At 42.7% G+C, this 22,859-nt stretch overlaps 1 protein-coding gene across 1 annotated transcript in view; it reads left to right on the plus strand.

Annotated features, from left to right (window-relative positions):
• PKD1L1 (polycystin 1 like 1, transient receptor potential channel interacting) overlaps window positions 1-22,859 on the plus strand; it is a 2,330,280-nt gene that overhangs the window by 1,778,672 nt on the left and 528,749 nt on the right. The window contains exon 44 of the mRNA XM_069613333.1: window positions 8,765-8,888. Within this exon, the coding sequence (XP_069469434.1) occupies window positions 8,765-8,888 (124 nt within the window). The remainder of the gene's footprint in view (window positions 1-8,764; window positions 8,889-22,859) is intronic.

Here is a 22,859-nt window from a genome sequence, read left to right on the forward strand (position 1 = left end):
GCAATTCTCCACTAACCAACAGTAACCCCAGACACATGTTTCTGCATTGTTGGGCTTTGTTAGTGAGATGGAGCTGTGGCTCTTTAGGCACAGATAACTGCTGGTTGCAGACTGTATGAAGTTTACAGCAAAACATTGCAAACTTAACAAAGTAGTGAAATCTATCACCAGCTCCACTAAATGGTCACAAATTGTGTTTTGTATGCATATAAGAATGCATGTGTGATTAACAGCATGATAAAGGGATGTTCTGGACAAACTGCATTCTTCCACCCTCCACAAACAGCTGTAATTGAAGGAGAAATGAAAAGAACGTTTACCACCCAACAAAGGAAACGGGTGTGGAGAAATATTCCTGAAAAACACGGTTTGCTGAAATTGTCTTCCAAATCAATTACTTGGAGGTGTAAAGGATTATGGAGACGAGCATGTGCTGACAGCAAACTGACTAGACAGTATATCAATTCAACGACCTGTTTTTCTCTCATAGCTTGCCTGAGAGTGAAATTGACCTACATATTTGCAAATGTAAGAATATGGTTGATGGTGTGGTCGGAATAGGAAGAGAAGTCAGAAAAGAAATTACTGACCCCACCAAAAGACCTAAAACACACACCACGAAAAGTTTTAACTACCAAAAGTTCGAACTTTTCGTGGTATGTGTTAAAGTGTTTTGGTGGGGTCGGTATGACAAAAAAAATTCAAAAGAAGGCTGCGGGGGGCTGGGCTGGTGTCCCCTGCAACATCCCGCTCACTACAGTGAGCAGGTGTTGGTGGCCACACCCCCGAGCTCTCCTAACAGAATAAGAAACAAAAAGAAAAAAAACAGGGTCTGCGGGGGTGTCCCCCGCAACATCCCGCTCACTATACTACACAGTATAGTGAGCGGGGGATGCGGGGGAAACCCCTGCATGTTCGCATGGGAAATGTACAAACATTTTGTGTTCGTGCATTTCTCATGCGAACATTTCAGTCGCGGTAAAAGCAGCCACGTCAGGGGCAACACTTTTGTCTTGGAAGCAAGACAAGGCAGCGCAACACAGGTTTGAATCCAGATTCCGCACTTCGAGACCACTCCTGGTATTAAGCGTGTTATAAATGAACAATTATTAAAAAATATTCTCTCATTTATTCCTCCATACTAAAACTACGATCATTACTAGTAACATGTACTACAACTAACTGGTGAATTATTTGTGAGAATTTTTTGGGGGTCATATGGCTGCTGCAGTGAAGGAGGCCCCCAAAATGTTGATTTAATTGTATCTTGCTTTTGCAATGTATGATTTGTTTGTGGGTGCCCAGTGTACAATACAACAGAGGAGAAATGCCAGACTTGGTGGTGGTGTAAAAAGGTTGTGGGACGGAGGGTGAATTTTGAATTGGAGCTGCTGGAACTAGAAGCCATTTAGTTTGTTCACACATTTCTTTCTTCAGTGTACTGGCAGGATTGTCACATCTTGGTTTCCATTTAGGGAGGTTGAGGAGCAACAAGGGGCTCGAAATTTAAGTAAACATTTTATTTCATATCTTTAGAGTTATAACTGAGTCATATCATATAATTCCTACAAATGTCTGCATTTTTTTAAACTATGTAACTGAAACCAAAACAAAACCATGTACTTTTTATTTAATTTGTTCTACTTTCTAAAAATCTAAAACCACAGATGTATAATGCATCTGACATTTTAGCGTTTGCAGTGTTTTTATAATTGTATAGTCAATAAACTTGTGACCTTAATATAGTCAATCAGGTGTTTTACATGTATTATAGATTTTTCATGAGTTATTGGTTCATCATTTTGAATCTTTTCATTTGTATCACTAATTTCCTTTTATACTTTACATATGTTTCTTCACCTTGATGATTCTTATTTCTGGAAAGATCCTTCTTTTTTTTTTTTATAAATGATCAATAGTAACATTTTGTCACAACTGTATTTTCTATGAATTGCTACATTTTCTTTTACTCACATTAAATATTACTATACATATTTGATTTCCTCTCACTAGTATTCTGTCTGGTCCAGTGGTGTCAGAATGTGACTATCCTGAGTGTTATCTGGGCCTTTTTACTTCTGAAAATGAATTTCAAGCCTCTCTTTGGTTTCGGCCAAAATGGAGGAAGTGACTCTGTGCAGTGATTGGTTCCAGTATGAATACAGGCTGTGTATCCAACATTCGAAACTGCCTTTCATTATTCTTGCCTAAGAGGCAGGTCATGTTTATGTTTGTTCCACAAGGCTATGCCCAAGAATCCGATCATCAAGGTTTTGGCTATGTGAAAGGTCAGGAGGAATCAGGCAGAGGAGCTGAAGCAGGAAGGAAGCCAGTGCAGGAAAAAAGCAGCAGCTACTTTTGGCAGCTAAGTTCTTGAACAATTTTCAGCAAAAAACACTAATCGTTTGTGAGGTGAACTGTAAATATTTCTAAAAACTATTGGAACTGTTAAGCTGTGGCAGTTGCCTGTAAAGAGATCATTTAATTTGACATCAAGACTCGGGCAGCGCGCTTGTTATTTAACGCAGCAAGTAATGTTAAATGCTGTGCCTTTCAGTGAGAGCACGTGTGAAGAACTTCAGTCATATACAAAGTCAGCAGCGAGGGGGTTAAAAGCGCTCACAGAAGCAATCTGTTTTTGCGACTGGAGACATTTCTAGCGCCGCTTGCTCTGTGACAATATCAGAAGCTGAAGGCAGGTTTGTTTCCAAGGACTCCTCGGAGACCAGTAGCGCGGCTTGCACAGTGAGCTTTAGGGTTAGCAGTCCCTCTGATGGGCAACCTCGATACTGCACGTGTGCAGCAGCTAACTATTATTTTGTTAACTTTTATTTTCTTTTGATGTGCGGTTTACGCGATACATTTTGTGAACTGTTTTTGTTGAAAGGATAAGTTATTGGCATTTTTAACAAACCAATAAGCAGGAACGATTGGAACAAGTTATGTCAGTATTGATGCAGTGTCCTTGGGGTTACATTTCAGGAAGCAAAAGTGAACTGAACTAAAGACAATTCAGGAAAAAGCCCAGTAAGCAAGAACCACTGAATAACTATTGGCAGTGTTTATACGGAAGTGTCAGGAGCTACAGTACTGAAAGCTAGAAGAGAGACTTTGGTTCAACGTTATACTTCATTTAGTCTTCCTTCAGTGATGGAGACAAGGGTCTTACTGAAGACTAGTGTAAGGACCTTCCTTCAACCAAGAAAACTTTGCAAAGATCCATCCAGGCAGTAGCACAAGGAATTCAGGTAAAGAGAGTAAAATCTAAGGAACGCCAAGAGTGGATTAGTTAATTTGGTTATGTATAACTTAACCTGTAATTCTTTCTCGCCCTCATGCAGATATCCTCTGGAGCCAAAGCCGGGAATATGAACAGTTTATTTTATCCACTTCCCCTTTCCCATGGGGGTGTTCTGGCCTTAGCTGTTTAAAACCAAGTTGAGCGTGAATCGCCTTGGAGGGAAGGTGGGGTTCAGCAGCTCCTGAGGACGTCAAGAGATGACGTTGACCCGACAGAATTCTTCATTCTTTTTTTTAAAGGAATTAGTACATTTGTTAATTGCAGTTGGTGTAGTACGCAACCTTAAGGGAAGATGGCAGAGGAAAATGGCACATGGTGTTAGGTAGTGATTACTACATCAAATGTGACAAAGAAGGAAAGAAATCCTGTGACTTTGGCAATTTTTGTAATATTGAAAGTAGTGCACACACTGGCAGGCAGTAACCACAGCTTGGCTCTAGCCAGGACCAGCAGCTATATATGTGATATATTTATAAACACATTTAATTAGAATAATAACAACATATGTTCGTGAACATGTGCTTGTTTCCTAACAAACTCTAAATAATGTGAATACAAACAAGTGCATGCGTAGTCAATTATGCTTATTTGTATTACACAATTAGACCAGTCAATAAAGAGATTCTTTTTCCTGAAACGCCACACCGTCTGCAAAACGCAATCCAACAAGCAAGGTAGAGCAAGCAAGAAAACGCCTTACCGTAAGAAAACCAGCAGTGCGGCTCAGTCTGGGACAAACACATGCTCTCAAATGCTTCAGAAAACTACAGAATCCACCATCTGTGGTACATGGTTGTCAAGAGCCGGTCTTACCGGGTTCTTGCAGCACGTCTTTTTAGCAAAACAGGGGCTGCCTTCTGGGGAAGCCACCCTGTGGGTTTCACAGAAACAACCAGCGTGGTGTACCCCAAAGAAAAGGGCCAAGGTAGTGGGAAAAGAAAAACTCCTCCGGAGAGGGAAAACGTCAGCGGGAAGGATTCTTCCAAAGACTTAAAAGTCCTACAGTCTTCCAGAAGAACGGGCAAGCAAATGAGAAGTCCAAGGGAATCCAGACATAACTAATGAAGGAAAAGTAGGGGAAGTCTTCAGGAATAAAAAATTAACAAACAGGATGGGACAGCAGGGAGAACACAGGCACCAAAAGGGGGCAAGGAATGAGGCATAACGAAGAAAGGAGTTACAGCAGTCCAAGGGGGCACACAGGCTCACTTACGCAATAAGGTGCATCACCCCTTTGGCTCTCCGCAAAGAAATACCTTACAGCAAACACAGGACAGCGTACACTGCAACCGGCAGTGCAGCCGCCATCTTGGGATCGGTGTCAATGAACCAGTGAGCTGTCATCTTGGGATTGACCTAGCGAGCGGCCATCTTGGAAAGGGTGCTGCAGCGAGTGCAGAGGTTCCAGCGATGCAGCAAGGAGAACTGATTCATGACAGTATACCCACAAGTCGAGGAGTGTTGACATGTAGCGCAGGTTGCCAGGTCCTATCACAAGGATTGCACACATTTCAGCCAATAAAGAAATAATGTTGACCTATTTGAAAACCTTGATACACAAATATTCTTGTCTTCATACACCAGGTGTCCTTTTCTCAGGTTCTGGGCTGGAGGTGTGTGTGCCCTAGTGCCTTTACAGTCCCCAAAAGGTTCAGAAGCGAAGCGTGGGAAACAGGATGCATCCGTCTCTGAGAAGGGTACACGTATTCTGAAAACCACTGCACTGATCCTTTTTTACACAGGGAATGGTCCCAAGCATCTTGGACTCAACTTAGTAGGGACCACATGTTTTGTCAAGTATTTTGTAGAGATCCATACCAAATCTCCAATCAGATACAGTGGACCGTCTGAAGGGTGTCGATTGGAATTCTCTTTTCTTGCCCTTTGAATGTGCTCCATATTGTGAGATGCGTAGATGTTCCTTTACTGCTAGTACTGATTCATCTTTGGGACTCTTCAGAGGAAATGACTTGGGATTGAGCCCGTAGGTACTGTAGAAAGGGCTCATCTTAATGCTACTGTGAATTGATTTGTTATAACAATTGGCAAGGGGTTACATATCATGCCAGTTGTCATAAGTGGCAGATGTGAAACAGCCCAGCTATTGTTTGAGTGACTGATTAACTCGCTCTGTCCATTTGTGTGAGGATGGTATCTTGATGATCCAGCTCTCACAATTCAAAGCAGACGACAGAGGGGATTCCAAAAATGGGAGGTATACTGTGTCCCTCAATCTGATACAATCTTGTCAGATATTCCATGTAATCGAAAGACATCCCTCGCAAAGATCCTATCCATTGTCACGTTTCGATGGCAATTTAGATAATGCAGAGAAATGAGGCATTTTAGTCTAGTAGGCCACAGTTACCATTATGGTGGTATAACCGTTTGAGGGTGGGAAATTCACAATAGTTAGTGGACACAACAGTCCATGGTGCCTGAGGAACAGGTAACGGTTGCAGTTTATCGCAGGGAGGATGACATGGTACCTTACAACAAGCACAAATAGTACAAGACAGTACATACACAGTGACATCCCTACCTAGGGACTTCCACCAGAACCATCTTTCTAGCAGGTTCTTGGTAGGGTTCACACCACCATGACTGTCACTGGGATTGTCATGGCATAAACGCAGCACTTGTAGCTGTAAATCGGTGCGCACTGTGACAAATTGAAGGGATTCTGTCACTTCTCCCCAAGGGGGAGCCTTTCCTTGTGAGGCTACTGAGGAGAGTCTGCTACGCAAAACCCTCCCAAGGGTTAGAGGCAAGCAGGACCTCACTGGGAGAGACTCCCCCTTGGGGTACAAGGACTCCCATTCCACTGAGGCCCTCCCTAAACCCAAAATCATCATACCCTCTTGTTCAAGATCTTGTGAAGGAAGACATGAAGAACAAGTCCAAGTTTGTTATTTTCAAAACCAAGTAATCCTTTAAGATGTATAAGAGAAACTGGGATGAAGATCATTCAAGCCATAATGAATGAATGAACAAGTGAAAGAGAAGAAGGATTTATGCAAATGCTAAGAGACACCCGATCAGGACATCATAAACTGAGAGGCGGGGACCTGTCAGTGAAAGAGGAGGACTGTGAAGTTCAAATTGGCTGGTGCTGCCCAGCTGATGTGGTCCTGGATGCGCAGCATCCGTCACAGAGAACCTGGAGGAAGACATGAGTGAGTGTATCCTTTTACACTTTTTGTGCAAGAGATGGAGCAGGCATTAGATTTGGTTAGCATAGGCCATTTTGATTTGACCAACTCCACTAGGACTGTTTTGTTTATCGTTTGATGGTCGAGACTCCTCCCATCTTAGTTATAGGGCAAAGTAAGAGTTTCTCCAGCCCCAACATCATCAATAAAGGTTTTACAAATTGTATCCACTGTCAGTGTCATACTTGTGATACCATGCATCCCCCTACAACATCCCCTTCTTTTTACAAAGTCCTTCTGCACAGTCATACTCTATCGTACAATTTTGAGTTTCTAGTGAACCTTCCTGTGATAACAGCGAGGATGCGTGACAAATGGGATAAGGTTGAGCTTTATTTTGTCAAATTCGATCAACACAGATGGTGCGGAGCTCTCTGTCCCACAAATTGATATTAATTCACTCATGACGACTGATATATTATGGGTTTCAGCCCTCGTTCAATTACCCTCATCCATTTTACATGTTTCCGTGCATAACCTGATATCACAGTATGCTAAGATGTTACATTGCACAGCCCAACTCCCAATTCTTGGCTGATTTCGAATGACGGCAGAGAGGCGATAATCGTCACTCTCGGTCTATCACCAATTTTAAAGTCGTCAACATTATCCCATTGGTCACGTGAAACAAAAATATAGTCTATCAATGAAGAACCAGTTGGGCCTACGAATGATTTCCTGGCCAGCCAGTCCTTAAGGAATTGGCCATTGCAAGCTCTCAAGTTCAGATTATAAAAAGTTATTGCCACTTAAATGGACGAGCTCTGTATTTTCTTCGGGATTGTGGCTTTCACCACCGGGATTCCCCAGGCCATATCCTGATCCACAAGATCTTTCAATGGATCCACTTGCATGTGTAGGTCGCCCGCAACTATTACAAAGCCATTTCTACCTTTTCCCAGTCGTGCATTGTCTATGTCATATAACTTATTGATCGTTGCCATGCTCTGCGGGCCCGATTGTCTGTTTTATGTATTAGATATCATCAATAGCTCACCACCTTTCATCTGGATTATCAGGAGCTTTAAGTCCATCAATTTCCCCCCAGGGTGGAATCCAGCCATATCGCCAACCCACCACTTGGCCTACCTTTTGGCCCCTTGGTTGCTAGCACAGAAAAGGATCTATAGCCCTGGAACAAGACCGAACTCACCGCCTATGTTTCCTGTAATAAAACTATTTGGTGCCTTCTTATGAATTCCCACCCTCTGGGAATCTCCAATGACCTGCACAGGCCTGCCACATTCCACGATAACAAATTGACTGGCACCTCCATGCTCTCTGGGGCTTTACCCGTGAAGTCAATCGACTTCGAGGTTATGTGCTTGTGATTAAAAAAAAAAAAGAAATATGATACAGTGCCAAAAGCTGCTAGAATTGTTTTTGCCAGGTTTTGTTTGGTCACATTTTACTATTAAAAAGTAGATGGTGGATTGGGGTCAGGCAATATTGGTTGGGGTGGAGTGGTGGGTGGAGAATTGGAGTGGGGGTCTCCCCCCCCCACACCCCCTCCATGCTGTGATTTAAAAAATCAAGCAAAAATATATCAAAAACAATTTGAGCACAGGCAATAGATATACATTCTAACTAATAGCACCCGGGCACTTTGCATGAAATCATGGAGCATTTTGGGAGCAGATGAATGACCACAGATATTATATTTTGCACATGTCTGTGACAGTGATTTAAGCTAAACCCTGTCTGACTGCATAATGCACACTAGTCGTGGTGATCATTTCATCTGGTACAACACTCGGCCTAGAAGTAAAATGTCTACAAACATGGACAGCATTTGTCTTGAGGTTGGCGCTTTGGCTGCGGATGTGCTGTGACAGGTTATAAATGTATCCCCAAACTCTGAAGAGAGAAAAGGGTGGGTTGGAATGTTTGGGGAGGACAAAAGGGCCTATTTTTTTGAGTGAGCCAGGACACCGTTAATTTCCTTGGCGGTTACTCCCTGCCATTTATGAGTAATCATTTCACAGTGTGTCCAAGCATAAAAAAAAACCCACTGCTGCACGCTTGCTTGTGTATTTAGGTTAGAATTTGGGATTGTCAATTAAGCTATTAACTAGTTGAGTAGAGAGCCATCATGTGTGGTTTAAAAGAACTGCTTTGCTGCATCAAGCTGTTAAGCACTTTAACTCTAGCTGGGGCTTTTCAATGTCCATAGAGGTTTTGTAGAATGTGAAAAACGCATCTTTAGTGTCTTTTTAAGATATTACCTCATTGATGTACCTTTGTCTTGCAGGAATCCAAGGACTCTGTTCACCGAGATTGAAACAGTTGATGAATGGTGGGACTGGAGTTTCACCGCTCTGCTAGAGGGGCTTTACTGGGACACAGGGTACAACAGAGGCGCAGCAGAGACTGGGGTAGGCCTTGCGTGGGTTTCCGAATGTGTTGTGATCTCTGAAATTATGGGAGGTCGAAAATTGTGTTTGTGTGTACGTGCATGCTATAAATCAAGACCTAAAATATATGAAGTGTCGCTATAGAAAAAAACACCTTTTTTTCCAGTGCTAAAAGTGATCACTTATCTAAAATATCTTTAATATATATCCACAAAAGGATGCATTTTAGAGTCGGAAAAGTGCCACTAAACATTAAAAATGTCAAGATTTAAGGCGATATCAAAAACACCTCTGCCCTACCCCCTTAAAATTGCAAGGAGCCGCTGCAGTAACCCCAGCGAATACCCCCGGAGTAACAGCAGCTTTTAGCTGTTCCCATTGTGAGGGGGTGTTTCCCATATCGCTGATGCTGTAGTAGTGCTATTTTCTATTATAGTGCCCGTGCAGGTTGAATTTACATGGAGCAGGCCACCAGCAAATTTAGCCTGCAATCCCCATATTATCACAGTGGTATGCATCTCTACCAGGCCTTCCAGGCCTTCCAGCAATGGTTGGATTTTACCACTGTTTGACAAATCAGATACATTACAACAAAGAGGATGCAACAGGGTTTCCTCTATGCCGAATAACATTTAAGCAGTAGTTATATACAATTAAAAAGAAAACTGTGATATCTTGGCTTTTCTATTAAAAATCGGCAAAACAAACTGTGCACATCAAAAATGTGTAATCCCTCAAACGAACATTTGTGCAACTGTGAGTTAAAAATAATTTTTGTAGCAAAAATAAAATAAGTGTGGCAACCCATTACACATTCCATGTACACACAATGCTACTGTGAGGTGGTTTATTTGCTCTGTTGGGGTAATTTTTTTCTCTGTGTTTGTGAGATCCCTGCATTATGAAATGGCCTCTTAATGGTTAGTACCCCGGTCATCCTTCTGGCTTGGTTTCCCCCTAAATTAGAGACCAGGCCACTCCTCACACTTAACTTTGATTATTAGGGACCAGGGTTCCCTCTTTCATTTTCCCTTGGCCAGGGCATCCACATACTCTTTCTCTACGTTTGACTTGGCCAGGGCCACATCCTCCTTGGCTTCTTCTTTTTCGCTCTGTGCCTTTTCCCAGGCCAGAGCTTTGGCCTTTTGTCTCTCTCCACTTTCTCTTTGGTTAAGGCTTCTACCTTTTTCTCTCTCTGTCCTTTCTTGGGCATCAGCTTTGGACTTTACTTTCTCCACCTTCTCCTTAGCCAAAGCCTCTGCCTTTACTTTGGCTGCCTAGTCACTGGCCACAGATTCTATACTTCCTCTCTAGGAATTAGCTGCCCCGATCACCACCTTCTCCTCCGGAGGTAAGCTGACCCACTCACCCTCTTCTCCAAATATTTGGTATTCTTCCCTTCCACCTTCCTCCAAACTCTGGGATTTCTATTTTGTTCCATCATCGTCCTGGCTGGGTTTTCTCTTTTTCACCACCGTTCTCCACCCTCCAGGTTTTTGCTTTCTCTCTACCTTGACATCTAATCTCCAAGCTTAAATCCTGGCTTCCTCCTCTCTCATCTGATGGTCATTTCCCTTCATTCCACAGTGATTGCCTCACTATCAATCAGTAATCCATTTCTCTAATATTACAACACGCCAACTCTGCATTCCAAGATCCCTTTCACTGCTGTCCTGGACGTTGGCTGGTATACGGGGCTTGGATTTAAGAGCTTCTCTCTGAGTGGCTGGACTGGTCAGGTGTACTGTTGGAGAACACTCAGTGGAAAGTATTCTTTGTAGTCCTGATTTGGGGATAGATCTCTTTTATTAGGCGAGTCACAATCTTGGTTGTCTTTTCTGTGTGCAGTTGGGGGCTGCTGGGAGGATGCTGTTGTCTTGCCCCCCCCCCCCCCTCTGGCTGCAGGAATTCCCTTTCCTGGAATCTGCTTTTGTGGTCCTCTGTACTGAGCAGGTCTGTTTCAGTGAATTTCTTTTTCTGACCACCTTCTTATATTGGGTGTGCTTCCAATTTATTACTATCGGGATATTTGACACAGGAAACGCTTGTTCCCAGGGTTGCAGCTGTCAGGCAACAAAGGTTTCTCGGTCCTCAAGTCCTTCCTATAGTGTGTACCTGGATGTTTCAGTGGAAAGTGTGGTGCTTCTATTCATCACCGTGTGTGTTTAATGGGAGAGAGGTACAGCCCTCCCAGAACTGTTTACTTCAGGGTTGCGATGGCAGTGTGGGTGAATATTTTTTCCATAGTTTTCTGTAACTTGGATCCATAGTTGTTTCCCTGATCAGGTCCAAGTTTTCTATCTGCAAGAGAGAGGAATTCTGAGAAATGTGGTCCTTGTTTGTTTGGTCCTTCAGTGTGGCCTGGGAAAACTTGGGATATGTTCTTACAAATCTTTCCTGGTACTGTTGACTTCAAGGATCTGGTGATGTAACTCCAGTTTTTCTATTGGCAGTGACCGCTAGGTCACTTTGTCACAGAAGACATGATCAAGTTACAAGACCAATGAAGGTTTTTCTAAATAAATATGTATTTATTGGATTTATAAAGCATACGCTTAGCTGGGAAGATACAGAATGCAATACATGGGGGATACACCCAGGAGATGAAAGGTAGTATCACGTTCCTCTCACGTTCCTATTGTAAGGATGCAAACAGATATACCACCACAAAATGAGTCAAACATGACGTCTGCAAACTACGCACAATTCTGATAAGAGCACAGATTAATGTTTCAGAAAATGATTCCTCGCACTGCCAACACATCATAATATCCAGGAACAGTTTAACTATCTGAATCAAAATACAAAAAAAGCTTACATACATAATGAGAAGCTAGCTACATCAAACTTAATTGTATTTGATTTTAATGGCTTGCTTTTCTCTCGCAGATTCCTCATCATGATAGATATCCATCATGATGAGGAATCTGTGGGAGAAGAATCCATAGAAAAACATTATGGTTCAGTAATTTCTGTTTCTAAATGTAGGCACATCTCTGTAACAGTTTAATTGCAATCTGGACAGACTATCTGTCAGAACCTGCCCATACAAAGTGCGGGGCAGGGGTGGATGGCAGGTTGTCATGTCGACACGGACAACGCTGCTGACCCAGGACTTTAGCTCCAGCCAGGTCAAATTCAAATCGCAAAGAGCGTAATGATGTCAGAACGCTTGTGATACTCAGCCAATTCCAACCTGCACAGTATGGATCCCTGCGATCTTCACCGTTTGATGCTAGAAGAGAACCATGGCTGCATATATCATTCCAAAGCACCTAGGAGGGAGATTTCTTCAGAGAAATTGAGAGACGTAAATTTTCCCATAGGAATGTTTTGGGGCTACAATTATTTTGGGCGGGAGACTGTGAAAAATAGCAATATTTTTTACTGAAACGTTGGGAGTCTTCCGCATAAATTGGGAGGGTTGGCATGTATGCGACTGTGCTTCTCAATGCGAGAGTTAACCTGTATGATGATTGAGTAGCAATTTTCCTAGTCTGTCTCTCCTGGCCTGTTTCACATATGATTTTCCTGTTTTTCCGGACTTCTCCTTGAATCCCTCTGGAATTTAATTTCTATTGGCCATCTGGCTTGAAATTTGGGCTGTCTGTGTTTTCCCCTTTTGGATTATGTTTGTAGGGTTTGAGACTGTCTTGGGCCCGTATACTCCCACGCTCTGCATTGGGTCAGCTTTTGGTCCTGACTCCAATGGAACTTATAGTTGGGCTTCCCAGGATTTATCATATCCAAAACGCTACTTCTGATTTCTGCTGTGGCCTTTGTTATTTCTGAATACTTCATAGTTGCGCCCTCGTTCCATTCGTGTAGGTAGGTCCCTGGTATTTCCCTCCTCTCCTCTACATGACATTGTGTCGAACTCTGCTTAGGCTTCTGAACTACTGGGACACTGTCATAAGATAGTTGTGCTTCCTCGTGCCGCATGGGTCAGGTTTAGGTCCGCTATGCAAAGTTCTCATTGGATGGTTATCTGTCTTGTAAGATAGGAGGAACCTGTGATAGCTTTTGACCGCTCCAGTCCCTTTTCAGATAGGATACAGGAGGTAATGGAGTGGCATAAGGGAACAAGAGCAGGTTATTCTTTGCTGCTGAACTCTGTGCATATCTTCAGCTTGGGAGCAAACTCCCTGGTATCCCCCGTGCCTTTTCACATGCCCCCTTCAGCCATGTTCAGCGATGGTGCTCTCGGGAGGAAGGTACCCAACTAGCGGATTGACTCAAGCTAAGTCCTCCCATGCCCTGGGAATATCACTGATTAAGAATTCTGCATGACTGCTAACTATATGAAAACAGAATAATTATCTATATTTCAATATATGCTTAATTCCGTATTTGGACTGGTTCTAAACACTCCAATATGTGCTATTACCCATTCTAATGGGGTTCTTTTCATCGGTTCTACTTTATTTAATCACGGGACTTTTCATCGTGGGGTTTTTTACCGCAAATTTTTTTTTGTAAAAAACCCATCAATTTTTTTTTTTTTTTGGGAGGGGGGTTAACCGTCCGAACCCCCTGTTCACTTTATTTTTTTTTTATTACCTTACACACATTTTTTTAATTTTTTAACCCCCCCCTCAAAAAAAAACAAAAATAAATTTGCAGTAAAAAACCCCGCAATGAAAAGTCCCGCGATCAAAGGACGGTATACCCTTTTCATCGACCTTTGAAAAATGAATGGCTGATTCGCCCCTGCCAGGATTCAAACTTGTGAAATGCTGACTGGCCCGTGTCTCAGATGAGCGTTTAACTAGCTGAGCTATTCACCTGGGCATGGTGCAGCAAATTAAAACTCAGGATGTACTACTTTTTTCTTTTTAATTTTGAGAATACTGAAGTATTAAACAAATTGCATAAAATGAAAAAATAAGTACTCACAAGATAAGCTGTTGTTACATTGGCATTATTTGTGTTGCCAATATGTTCAAGTGCAAATGTGCTTTACTCTACCTCCCCCTGAGGTGCAGAGGGTTTCTTTTGTCCATCTGCGTAGGTTATTCCATCTTCATTTCAGTTCAACTACAGATTCAACACATTTGAATTTCCTAATTCTAAAACTTCTAAAACTTCTATCGCTCAACTGTAGGAACTGTGTGTGATTTTGTCTTAGTGTGATTTGAAGTGTAGTTGCACTAAATTGATTAATATCTGTAGTACCACTAAATATGCACTTCCTATGAATTGTCTCCTAATGGACCAACATTTCATAGTTATGCGCGGAGGATACTTCATTGTTTTCAAGGCAAGGCATACCTGGAATAACTATACAAAGGAGAATAATAGGGATGCTGTTTCCACCGCTCTTGATACAGCCAAAGTTCTGGGCTAATACTGAGGGGCTTAGCTCATAATTATAGGGCCTCTGTCCAAACTTTGACCGCCTATCCCGCATGCCCTAGGACCTGAAAATTCCACCACAAAACACCACTGTGTGTGTATGGCGCCAAACAAAAAAGAGGAACCATCATGGGCAAATCCAATACATCTCGTTTTGTAAATTTAGATGGTAAGGCGTTTTGATCATGTGCAGGTTTTACAAAAGAAATGGGACCCTTTACATTTACAAAGTCCGGATTATTGGCTTTGCCAATGCTTGATGTAATAGTCACCATCGTGGGCTGGGAGCATTGGCTCCCAAAGTATCGTGGCTACTGTCTCTAACCAGACAAACAGTGCCAGCCCTAGATCTTAGTAATTATAACGATGATCATCATAAAACGAAGAACACATTGTAATGCATCATAAAAGTAGATAACGCAGCATTGTGTCATGGAGCATGGAAACAAAACAAGCTCTTGAAACGTAAATTGCCCTACTTGCTCATACAAAATGCCTGCTAATTTAACAGTCTTCACCATGATGCACTCATTCTGCATCATGGAGCCGCTGATAAACGGATAGTCTTTAATATTCAATAGATCTAGCAGAGAGCTAAAAAAGTTGAAGAAATCTTAAAACTTCAATGTCATGATAACAAGAAAAAATAAACTACAAAAAATATTTTTCTGTAAAACCCGAAATAAAAAAAATGCAGAAATATCACATAGAACCACGAAATCACACAATGCCCTTCCTCCGTCCAACCTCCCGTTCCAATCCTATTTTCAGAACTGTAAAATGAGTCGGGCTTCCCCATTGCCTAGATATGATATCCCTCACAGACGTTTCTCCATACTGTCCGGAGGAAAAAGGTGGGTAAAAAAGTAGAGAAGGCTGTATCCAACCGCATGCTGCAATAGAAAAAAACAATGTTTAAAGTCCAGACAAACTCTCAAGCAATAACTACATCAAATGTCCCTTTACACCCACTCTACCTGTACCGGATCCAGGTGAAGAGTTAAAGGGGAAGGAAGGGAACCCTAGCCTATCCAATGGTATGGGGATGGTGACAAAGGAAGGAAGATAAGAAGGGAACTGGCCCTCCAGAGAAGACCCGGCGCACAATACCAGAGCCGTGAGGCAGTAAGAGTAATCCAGTTCAAATGCAAGCAACAGAAAGAAACCAAGTTCACTGTGTTCAAATTGCCAAAAGCCAATGCAGTCCAAAGTACACAAGCCACTGGCTTCAATCAGGAAGAGGAGAGCTAGCATGAAGAGGAATCTGCGGCGTAAGAGAGGGAACACCAAGCAGGTCAAGAACAAACTGGAGTCCAATGCAATCCAGAACGAGTCCTGTCAAAAAGATAAAGAAACAATCCAAACAGGGTTGATGAGCATCAACAACTAGGAAGTACCCCAGAACAAATGCTGTTGAGCACATAGCTGCATCTGCGACTCAGTGGGTGCAAGTAATTATGACGCTGTGCAAGGATCTCTGGGAATTTTAGCTTGTGAAAGGCAGCAGAGCTGTCAGAAATCATGCAGTCCCCGGAAGATTCACCATTCCAGAGAGCCAAACATATGGCAGTTCCTAATATGGTTCAAGACCTGTCCTGATTGACTTTGCAGTGCACACACCATTCCACAGTCAAGCTCAGAGTTGTCCAACTCCGGGCCTCGAGCATCGGAAGCCTGGCGCGGTTTCAGGATATCCCTCATTAGTATTCCCGAGAAAACATTTGCCCACATTTAGAATCCATGTATGCACATTTATCTAATGAATATTAATGAGGGATATCCTGAACATCTGACATGTTTCTGGCCCTTGAGCCCTGGAGTTGGACAACCCTGGAACTAGCTCATCATGATCTGCCCCTCTGGGTCTCTTTGACTTGTACTTAATGCCTTTGATATAGCATAACCTTTTGATGTTCCAACCTTTCCATCAGTTCTTATGATGTTCTGACCTACTATTTCAAGTTATTTATGCGCGTTTTACTTAGATGTGGTATTTTCTTTATGTTCCAATTTGACGTTTAGCAACTCTTTTCCTTTTTAGGAGTGGGACCTTCCTTTTAGGGGAGGGGCTGTTGTGGCATTATACAACAGGGACCTACATGTGAGCGAGTTTTGCGTTACTGTGCAGCTGCAGATTCATGAACAGCTTTTGCACAGTGCAACCCCTCCTCATTCACTATCTGAATTGTCGCTTTCATTAATCTGTTCAACCTTTGCACCTGACCATTTCCTTGGGGGTGATTTAGCGCTCCTCTAATATGCAGCTTTAGTAAATTCTACATTTCCATAGATAAGAGCTGGCTCCATTATCCATCACCAAGTGAGAAGGGGGCCTTTTTTTGTTTTGTTTTATTGTGATTTAGATCAAACAATAACATTTCACAAAATGTCACCACATTTATCAAAATTCATTATTATAACACAGTTTCTAAGAACAATTACATAATATAAAACCATTTAGTAAAAATACATTACAACGAATACATCAGAACAACAATTTATCAATGCATCAAAATAAGACCAAGCTTAAAATACACTTTTGCTATTTGCAAAGCTATACCTACAACTTGCCCATTTAGGAAGAAAGAAAATAAGGTGCTAGTTAATATTCTTTAATTATTACTAAAATGAGCTGTTATTTCGTAATTTCATCCACCCTACCCAAGCCAATATAATAAGTTGGGTAGGCCACACTCATTTAGCTTTTTCAATGCACCAATTATTATTGAGGTGGAGGCGCCCAATAGACTCCTAGCCCATAGAACTTCTCCAGCCGATAGTCTTTCAGAGCTGTTTGTAAAAACTATTGGCTCTGAGCCCACAGTTCAGAGCAACGGCAAAGAATGTGTTTTCATGATTCTTATTGGTGGCAGTACCGGACTGATTTGCATATGGCTGCACCCCTTTTGCAATGGTGCAGACAGGCTACAAATTGTGTTGTGGAAGGTTGACCAGAGCAGTGCCAGTGGTTCAGATTCATCCAGAACCTCCCCCCCCCCATCACTTTTTTGGTTATAATTCATGATTCGATTGAAGCATCATTATTACAGAATCTACACGTAGCAAGGGGACACACCTCGCTATTCCTAATTTGTAAAATGTCTCGTGTAAGGACGAAGTTCAGCCTCACATGAAGGAACTGGTATCTCCAATGCGTATTTGGGAATCTTTTTAAATAAGCCAGAAGGTAGCCCCCTGCCTATGTTCTAGTAAGAACTCCTGATATAAGCTGAGTTTCTCCACCAATTCGCTCGGAGGTCCAATCGCATGCCCATAACTTATAAGGTTCGATACCAGCATTTCATGCACATACTGTAAGATCTTCAACATTTCACTATATTTCTTGCGCCAAAGATTCATGGACCCATTACTTTGCATAGTTAAGACAGCCTGTAAGTCAAAACACTGTGTGCCGATGGGAGGGCTTAAACCTTTACCAAAAAGAGTCACGGTACACCAAATAAGTCTCACTTTTAATGAAATGAAACCCAACTCATATGGAATTACAGCCCTAGTTTCACTATTCGGTACCCGAAGAACATTTCTTTAAAGACCGTCCTTTAGTACCTCTATTTCTCACCAAACTATTGTTTCTAGGCCATAAATGATTTTAGGTATTGAGTTCGCGATATATAATTTCCTTATGGGTTCAAGTGGAAAGCCGCCAAATTTTAATCAGGATCTTTCGCATCTTGGGTTTCAATAATTCACCTCCGGAGTGCAAGTATGCTCTAAGTGCCCCAAAATATGTGGATACCCCGATAAATAGAGCTGTCTTACAAAAAAGTAGAGTTAAGGGTCCACTTAAATTTAGCAGGCTTCAGTGAGCGAGCAAGCTAGTCTCATGGCCTTTGTTTTACTTTGGTTAATCGTCAGGTCATTGGTGGATGCATACACTTGCGTACCTCCAGTCAGTCCCCGGAATCAAGCAGCAAAACATCATCGGCATAGGCCAACCACTTGACATGCTGTGAACCGATATTTGGAGATGCAAGACCACAAGATTCCAGGCAGTCACTGAGGTCAGAAATAAATATACCAAATAAACAAGGAACTAAAATGCAGCCCAGGCGCAGGCCCCAAGTTGTCGTAATCCTTTGAGAGCGATGCCATCTGATGCAATATGACTTTTGTTGAAATATTCGAATGCAAATATAGTAAGATATTTAGAAGGCACGCTGGGATGCCCCAGTTGGCGAGCTTAAGTCACCATTTTCCACATTTAATTGAATCAAAAGTGGACATAAAGTCCACAGAGCAAAGAAAAACATCTGGTGAGGCTGGCCTACTCGCTTTCAGTTGGAGATGGTGTAAAGCCAAACCATTCAAGGTAGTACCTGCCAATTTCCTAAAAGCTGATTGGAATGTATTCAAGTGCCCAGTTTTGAGCTATAACCTTTCTAACTCATGCAAGATTAGAGTACCAACAATGTTACTGTCTACATTCAATAAGGTTATAGGTCTGTATTTACTGGGTTCTTCCCTTCTTCTCTTTTTAAAGATTGGCACCACATAAGAATATTTCCACAATTTAGGAGTTTCTCATGTAGCAATGATTGCAGATAATAGATTGAATAAGACTGCCAGCCAAACTTCAGGCTTGCATTTTTTTAGCACAGCATTCGTGGGCCGTTGGGACCGATTGCATTAGAATTACTCGCTTTCACGATAGCATTATACACATCCTCCTCCTCGAATTCAAGGGACAATCCAGAATCTTTCTGGTAAAAAGAGTTACCATTATTGTAAGTACCATCAGCATACAGTTTCTGGAAATGGCTTACTCATAGCCTTCTGAGAATGCATTAGTTTGCATTGCCGCTTGAGCCGACTCTAGGCGGTTGACTACCGACCGAACCTTGCCTATTTGTTTCTTCATTATAATATTGAGCATTAGCTCCGCTTCATTATGTCCCATTTGGGACCTATGCTGCCTCAGCCAATGTGTGTACCTTTGGCAAGCTTTCCTTTTCTGGGGCCCTTTTTTCTGTGTGAAACATCTTGGAAAAAATCTATTCCAGTCTTGGTAGTAATGTTCTCAAGAACGTCACTTCTGCTCACTACGAGGCATAGTCCGCTAATATGGTTGCAAAGCATTGAAATTTTGGCATGTGGTCCATGAGGCCGTTGAGGTCAACCCCCATGTTTTTTCAGACCTTTGATTCCCCTTCCACATTCACGAGGGGGGCAGAGCTAGTGATGGGCTTTTTGTCACTTTCACTGCAGTAGTCTACCTTATTTCCACTTCACAGCCCATTCATGGCCATCAGCAATCCTAGTGCAGCCCCTTTCTTTGATAACCAAGTCCTTGTTAAAAATAAACTCGTGTGACATGTGAATGAGTCTCGTCTAGGATGGATTCTGCATGCAGTGCTAGTTCGTTAACCTGTAGGACGAGGTTGACGTTTGCACCCAGTTCTTTTCCACTTATGTTGCAGGCTTCGCGGCAGCTTCTGATATACTTTGCCCATGTACTCTTTTAACTAGCCCAGTGCAGTGCCTGCTAGTGTGTATTCTTCCTTTTCTGATCGTATGATACTTATATTTGTATGACCATGCATGTCTGTGATGCTTGCCACAACGCATTTCACCAAGATTTGTGCTGATAGTGTCTGCTGTGAGTGGCATACAGGATAGGCAACAGCTTCTCTGATTTGCCACCCAATAACAAGCTCTGGGAAGAAATTATAATTCTGCATTTTTGGTGCAATCTGGTCAAAACTGGGTGTCTGGTTTCCTGCATGTTGTGGGCTGGTTTATGCACCAACAGCTTGTGATTCGCCTGAAGTTGTGTCTTCAGAGCTAAGTTTTGAAATGTGTGGCAGCTCCTGTGCAGGGCAGCATCTGTCTCGCAGTAATGTCTCCCTCCAAGTACACTCTGAAATTGGCATTCAATTAGTGCCATATGATTGTTGTTTTGCCTAGGAATGCGACAGTGGTGTCACCCATTGGGCCTTGCTGGTTCTTATTTCTCTTTTTCTCTCCGTAAGAGCCTGGATTCGCTACTCCTTAGTGATGGTCTGCTTGCTCTTCATTCACTGGCATCCCACCTTCATCCCCATTGTGGGAAAGCTGGTTTGCATGAACAACATAAGAAATAAAGATTCTGAGACCTCACAGTGGCGAATGTGTCATTATTTTAGATGAAGCACCACCCATGACTTGCTGCCTGCTGTCTTTTTATCACACAGCTCTCCCTGTGTGTTAGAAAAGATTTCTCTAGAAGCAACGTTTCCTCCATAGTCCATGGACCCCCAAACCTTTTGCGTTGGTTTCTGTATCCTAACCTGACATTTTACAGTGGAGCACAGACTTCAGCTGCACTCCACTGTAGTTTGCTCATTGTTATGGAGAAAATGACACGTCCTTCAGACTGTCAGTACTGAGAGAACTTTTTTCTCATAGTCTTTCGACTTTGTTGCAACATGTTGGTGACCTTTTATCATAGCGCAAAGTACCTTTCAGTACAGCGCAATGGGGTCTGTGTGTTTTATGACCGTAGATAGCCTCAAAGGAATTTTTGGTGATTGTACAGTGTGCTTTGGTGGCAGCAGTTGCTGTTTCTTGTATTTGTGTAATGTTTTATAGAGCCATACCACGTTTAACGCTTTTGGCTCATGACTGTGGATAGTGTCCAACATGGCCGTGCCATGAGGACTTTTGTCTGTTCGTTTGGCCATTTTGTTCCTTGGCCTTCCTCTTTCCCTTCCAGGGCTGGAATTTCCTTATTTGGGCATGTAGTTGCCCGCACAAGTTGCTTCTTTTGCGGGTCCCTGCAGGTCACATATAGTAGGTACCAAAGAAGTGGGCTGAGACTATCTGGTCCCAATCCACACTACTGGTGCCAGATTGTCTGGTGTGCACGAGAGCACAAGAAGCCCAATGCTCCCTGATTGAACCACTGCTGGTGTGCATGCATGGAGCAGATGTCCCCATTGCTGGGCTGGGTGCCAACACTCGCCTGACTGTGTATATGAGGATGGGTCCTGCATTCATTGCAGCAGATCAGCAACAGGTCAGAACAGACATACAGACGGAACCAAGTTTCCTGAAGAGCAAGCAGAACAAAGGACGATTCTGAGATGCACTGAAGAGGGCTGGCACCTGAATCCCATTGTTATCCCGGTGGAGCCCAGCTTTGCGCTTGATCTCAGAAGACCTTTGAAGGTGCTTCAAACCCTTGGAATGGTGCAAGCAATCATTCGATGTCTCCTGGTAACCCTGCAAGTGAGCTTGCTCGGAAGTGTTCCTGTGCCATCCAGTGGAATGTCCAGCTTAATCCTTGGTTACCGCGCAGGAGCATCACCATTTTGAGTTTCAACCCGAGTCTTTGAAGAATTCCAGCTTATCCAACAAGGCATGCTTCTGGCGAATTTAGTCCATCATCCCAGCACCTTTGGTTCGCGAGATAGGAGTCTGTTATACCGCGCAATACCTGTGACCTGCTGCATCAGTGTTTTCTTCATCCGAACCAAGAGTTACAGCTCCTGTCACAAACCAGACTTGTATCTGCACCCGCAGCACCTGTGCATCTGGAAGCCGACCCGAGGGCAGGTAATTAAGGGCGGCGAGTAGTGAAGTCACTTACAGGTGGCCATTTGTTCACCCAAATGCATTTACGCATTGAAGTTTATTTTGCCCTTCTCTTTGGCTTCCGTAGTACTCTCTTCTTAATGTAGGGAACAGCTTTGTTCATCGTAGCAGATCCTCTTGTGACTCTTGGAACCCATTTCACCCCTTCAGAATTCTTCCCCTAACTTTTTCCTCCTCCCTTAGAAGCAATTTGTGAACTTTACGCATGACCGAGCACTTTTACATGCACATTGAACATTGAGCACAAGGCTCCATTCATCTTAGGGCTGGACTTATAAAGTTAGGGTTGCCATCTATGAAAACTGTTAGTGCTGTAAAAAATATTCACCATTTTCCTTTGCCGGTATTGGTGGAGTTACTAACTTTCTCGCACTGACTCCAGTGAGTGTATATATGTTACATAGTGTGTTGCTTGTATGGTGTTTTACTATTGCATTTCAGTATTCGTTTGTGTTGTTATTGGGCCTATAATAAATAGTATATTGTCATATAATACCATCTGAATTGTAATTCTTGGTGTTGCACTGTGTGTGCTGATTGGAGACCCCTGATCACGTTCACTCCTCCTGAGATTTAGCCTTGGCTGCTCTCCAAACTACGATTAATTGGTCTAAATATCTTCTCAGAAGTGTTCCCTGTTCATCTAACAAGGGTGGCCTCCTAAACATCTGTCCACCAGGCAAGAGTTTAGAAATCCATTCTAACACTGCAACAGCTGGTGAGACGCTTCAAAAGTGCCCCTACAAAAAGAAAGTCAATGGATCACCACACACATCTTGGAAGAAAGAGATGACCTACCATTGACATGTTACCGAAGAAAATCCCTTAAACTACCTGAAAAGTATTATATCCTCCAATAATGTAAAAACATAGTGTGTTCTGTGACAAATCCAGGGTATTCGACCTTTCTCCCCAATGTTCAAGTTGCCCCTGTGAAGCATATAAGAAGGCGTATTGTACAACGGAAGGAAACTCCTACTGAGGCAGAAGTGTTGCTACGTGGAGGCAAACCTCCACTATATTTACGTCCTGGAGGGGCGGAGC

Source organism: Ambystoma mexicanum, chromosome 5p, assembly GCF_040938575.1.
Source record: "Ambystoma mexicanum isolate Mex_15411 chromosome 5p, UKY_AmexF1_1, whole genome shotgun sequence".
In the NCBI taxonomy this organism is placed as follows: Eukaryota; Metazoa; Chordata; class Amphibia; order Caudata; family Ambystomatidae; genus Ambystoma; species Ambystoma mexicanum.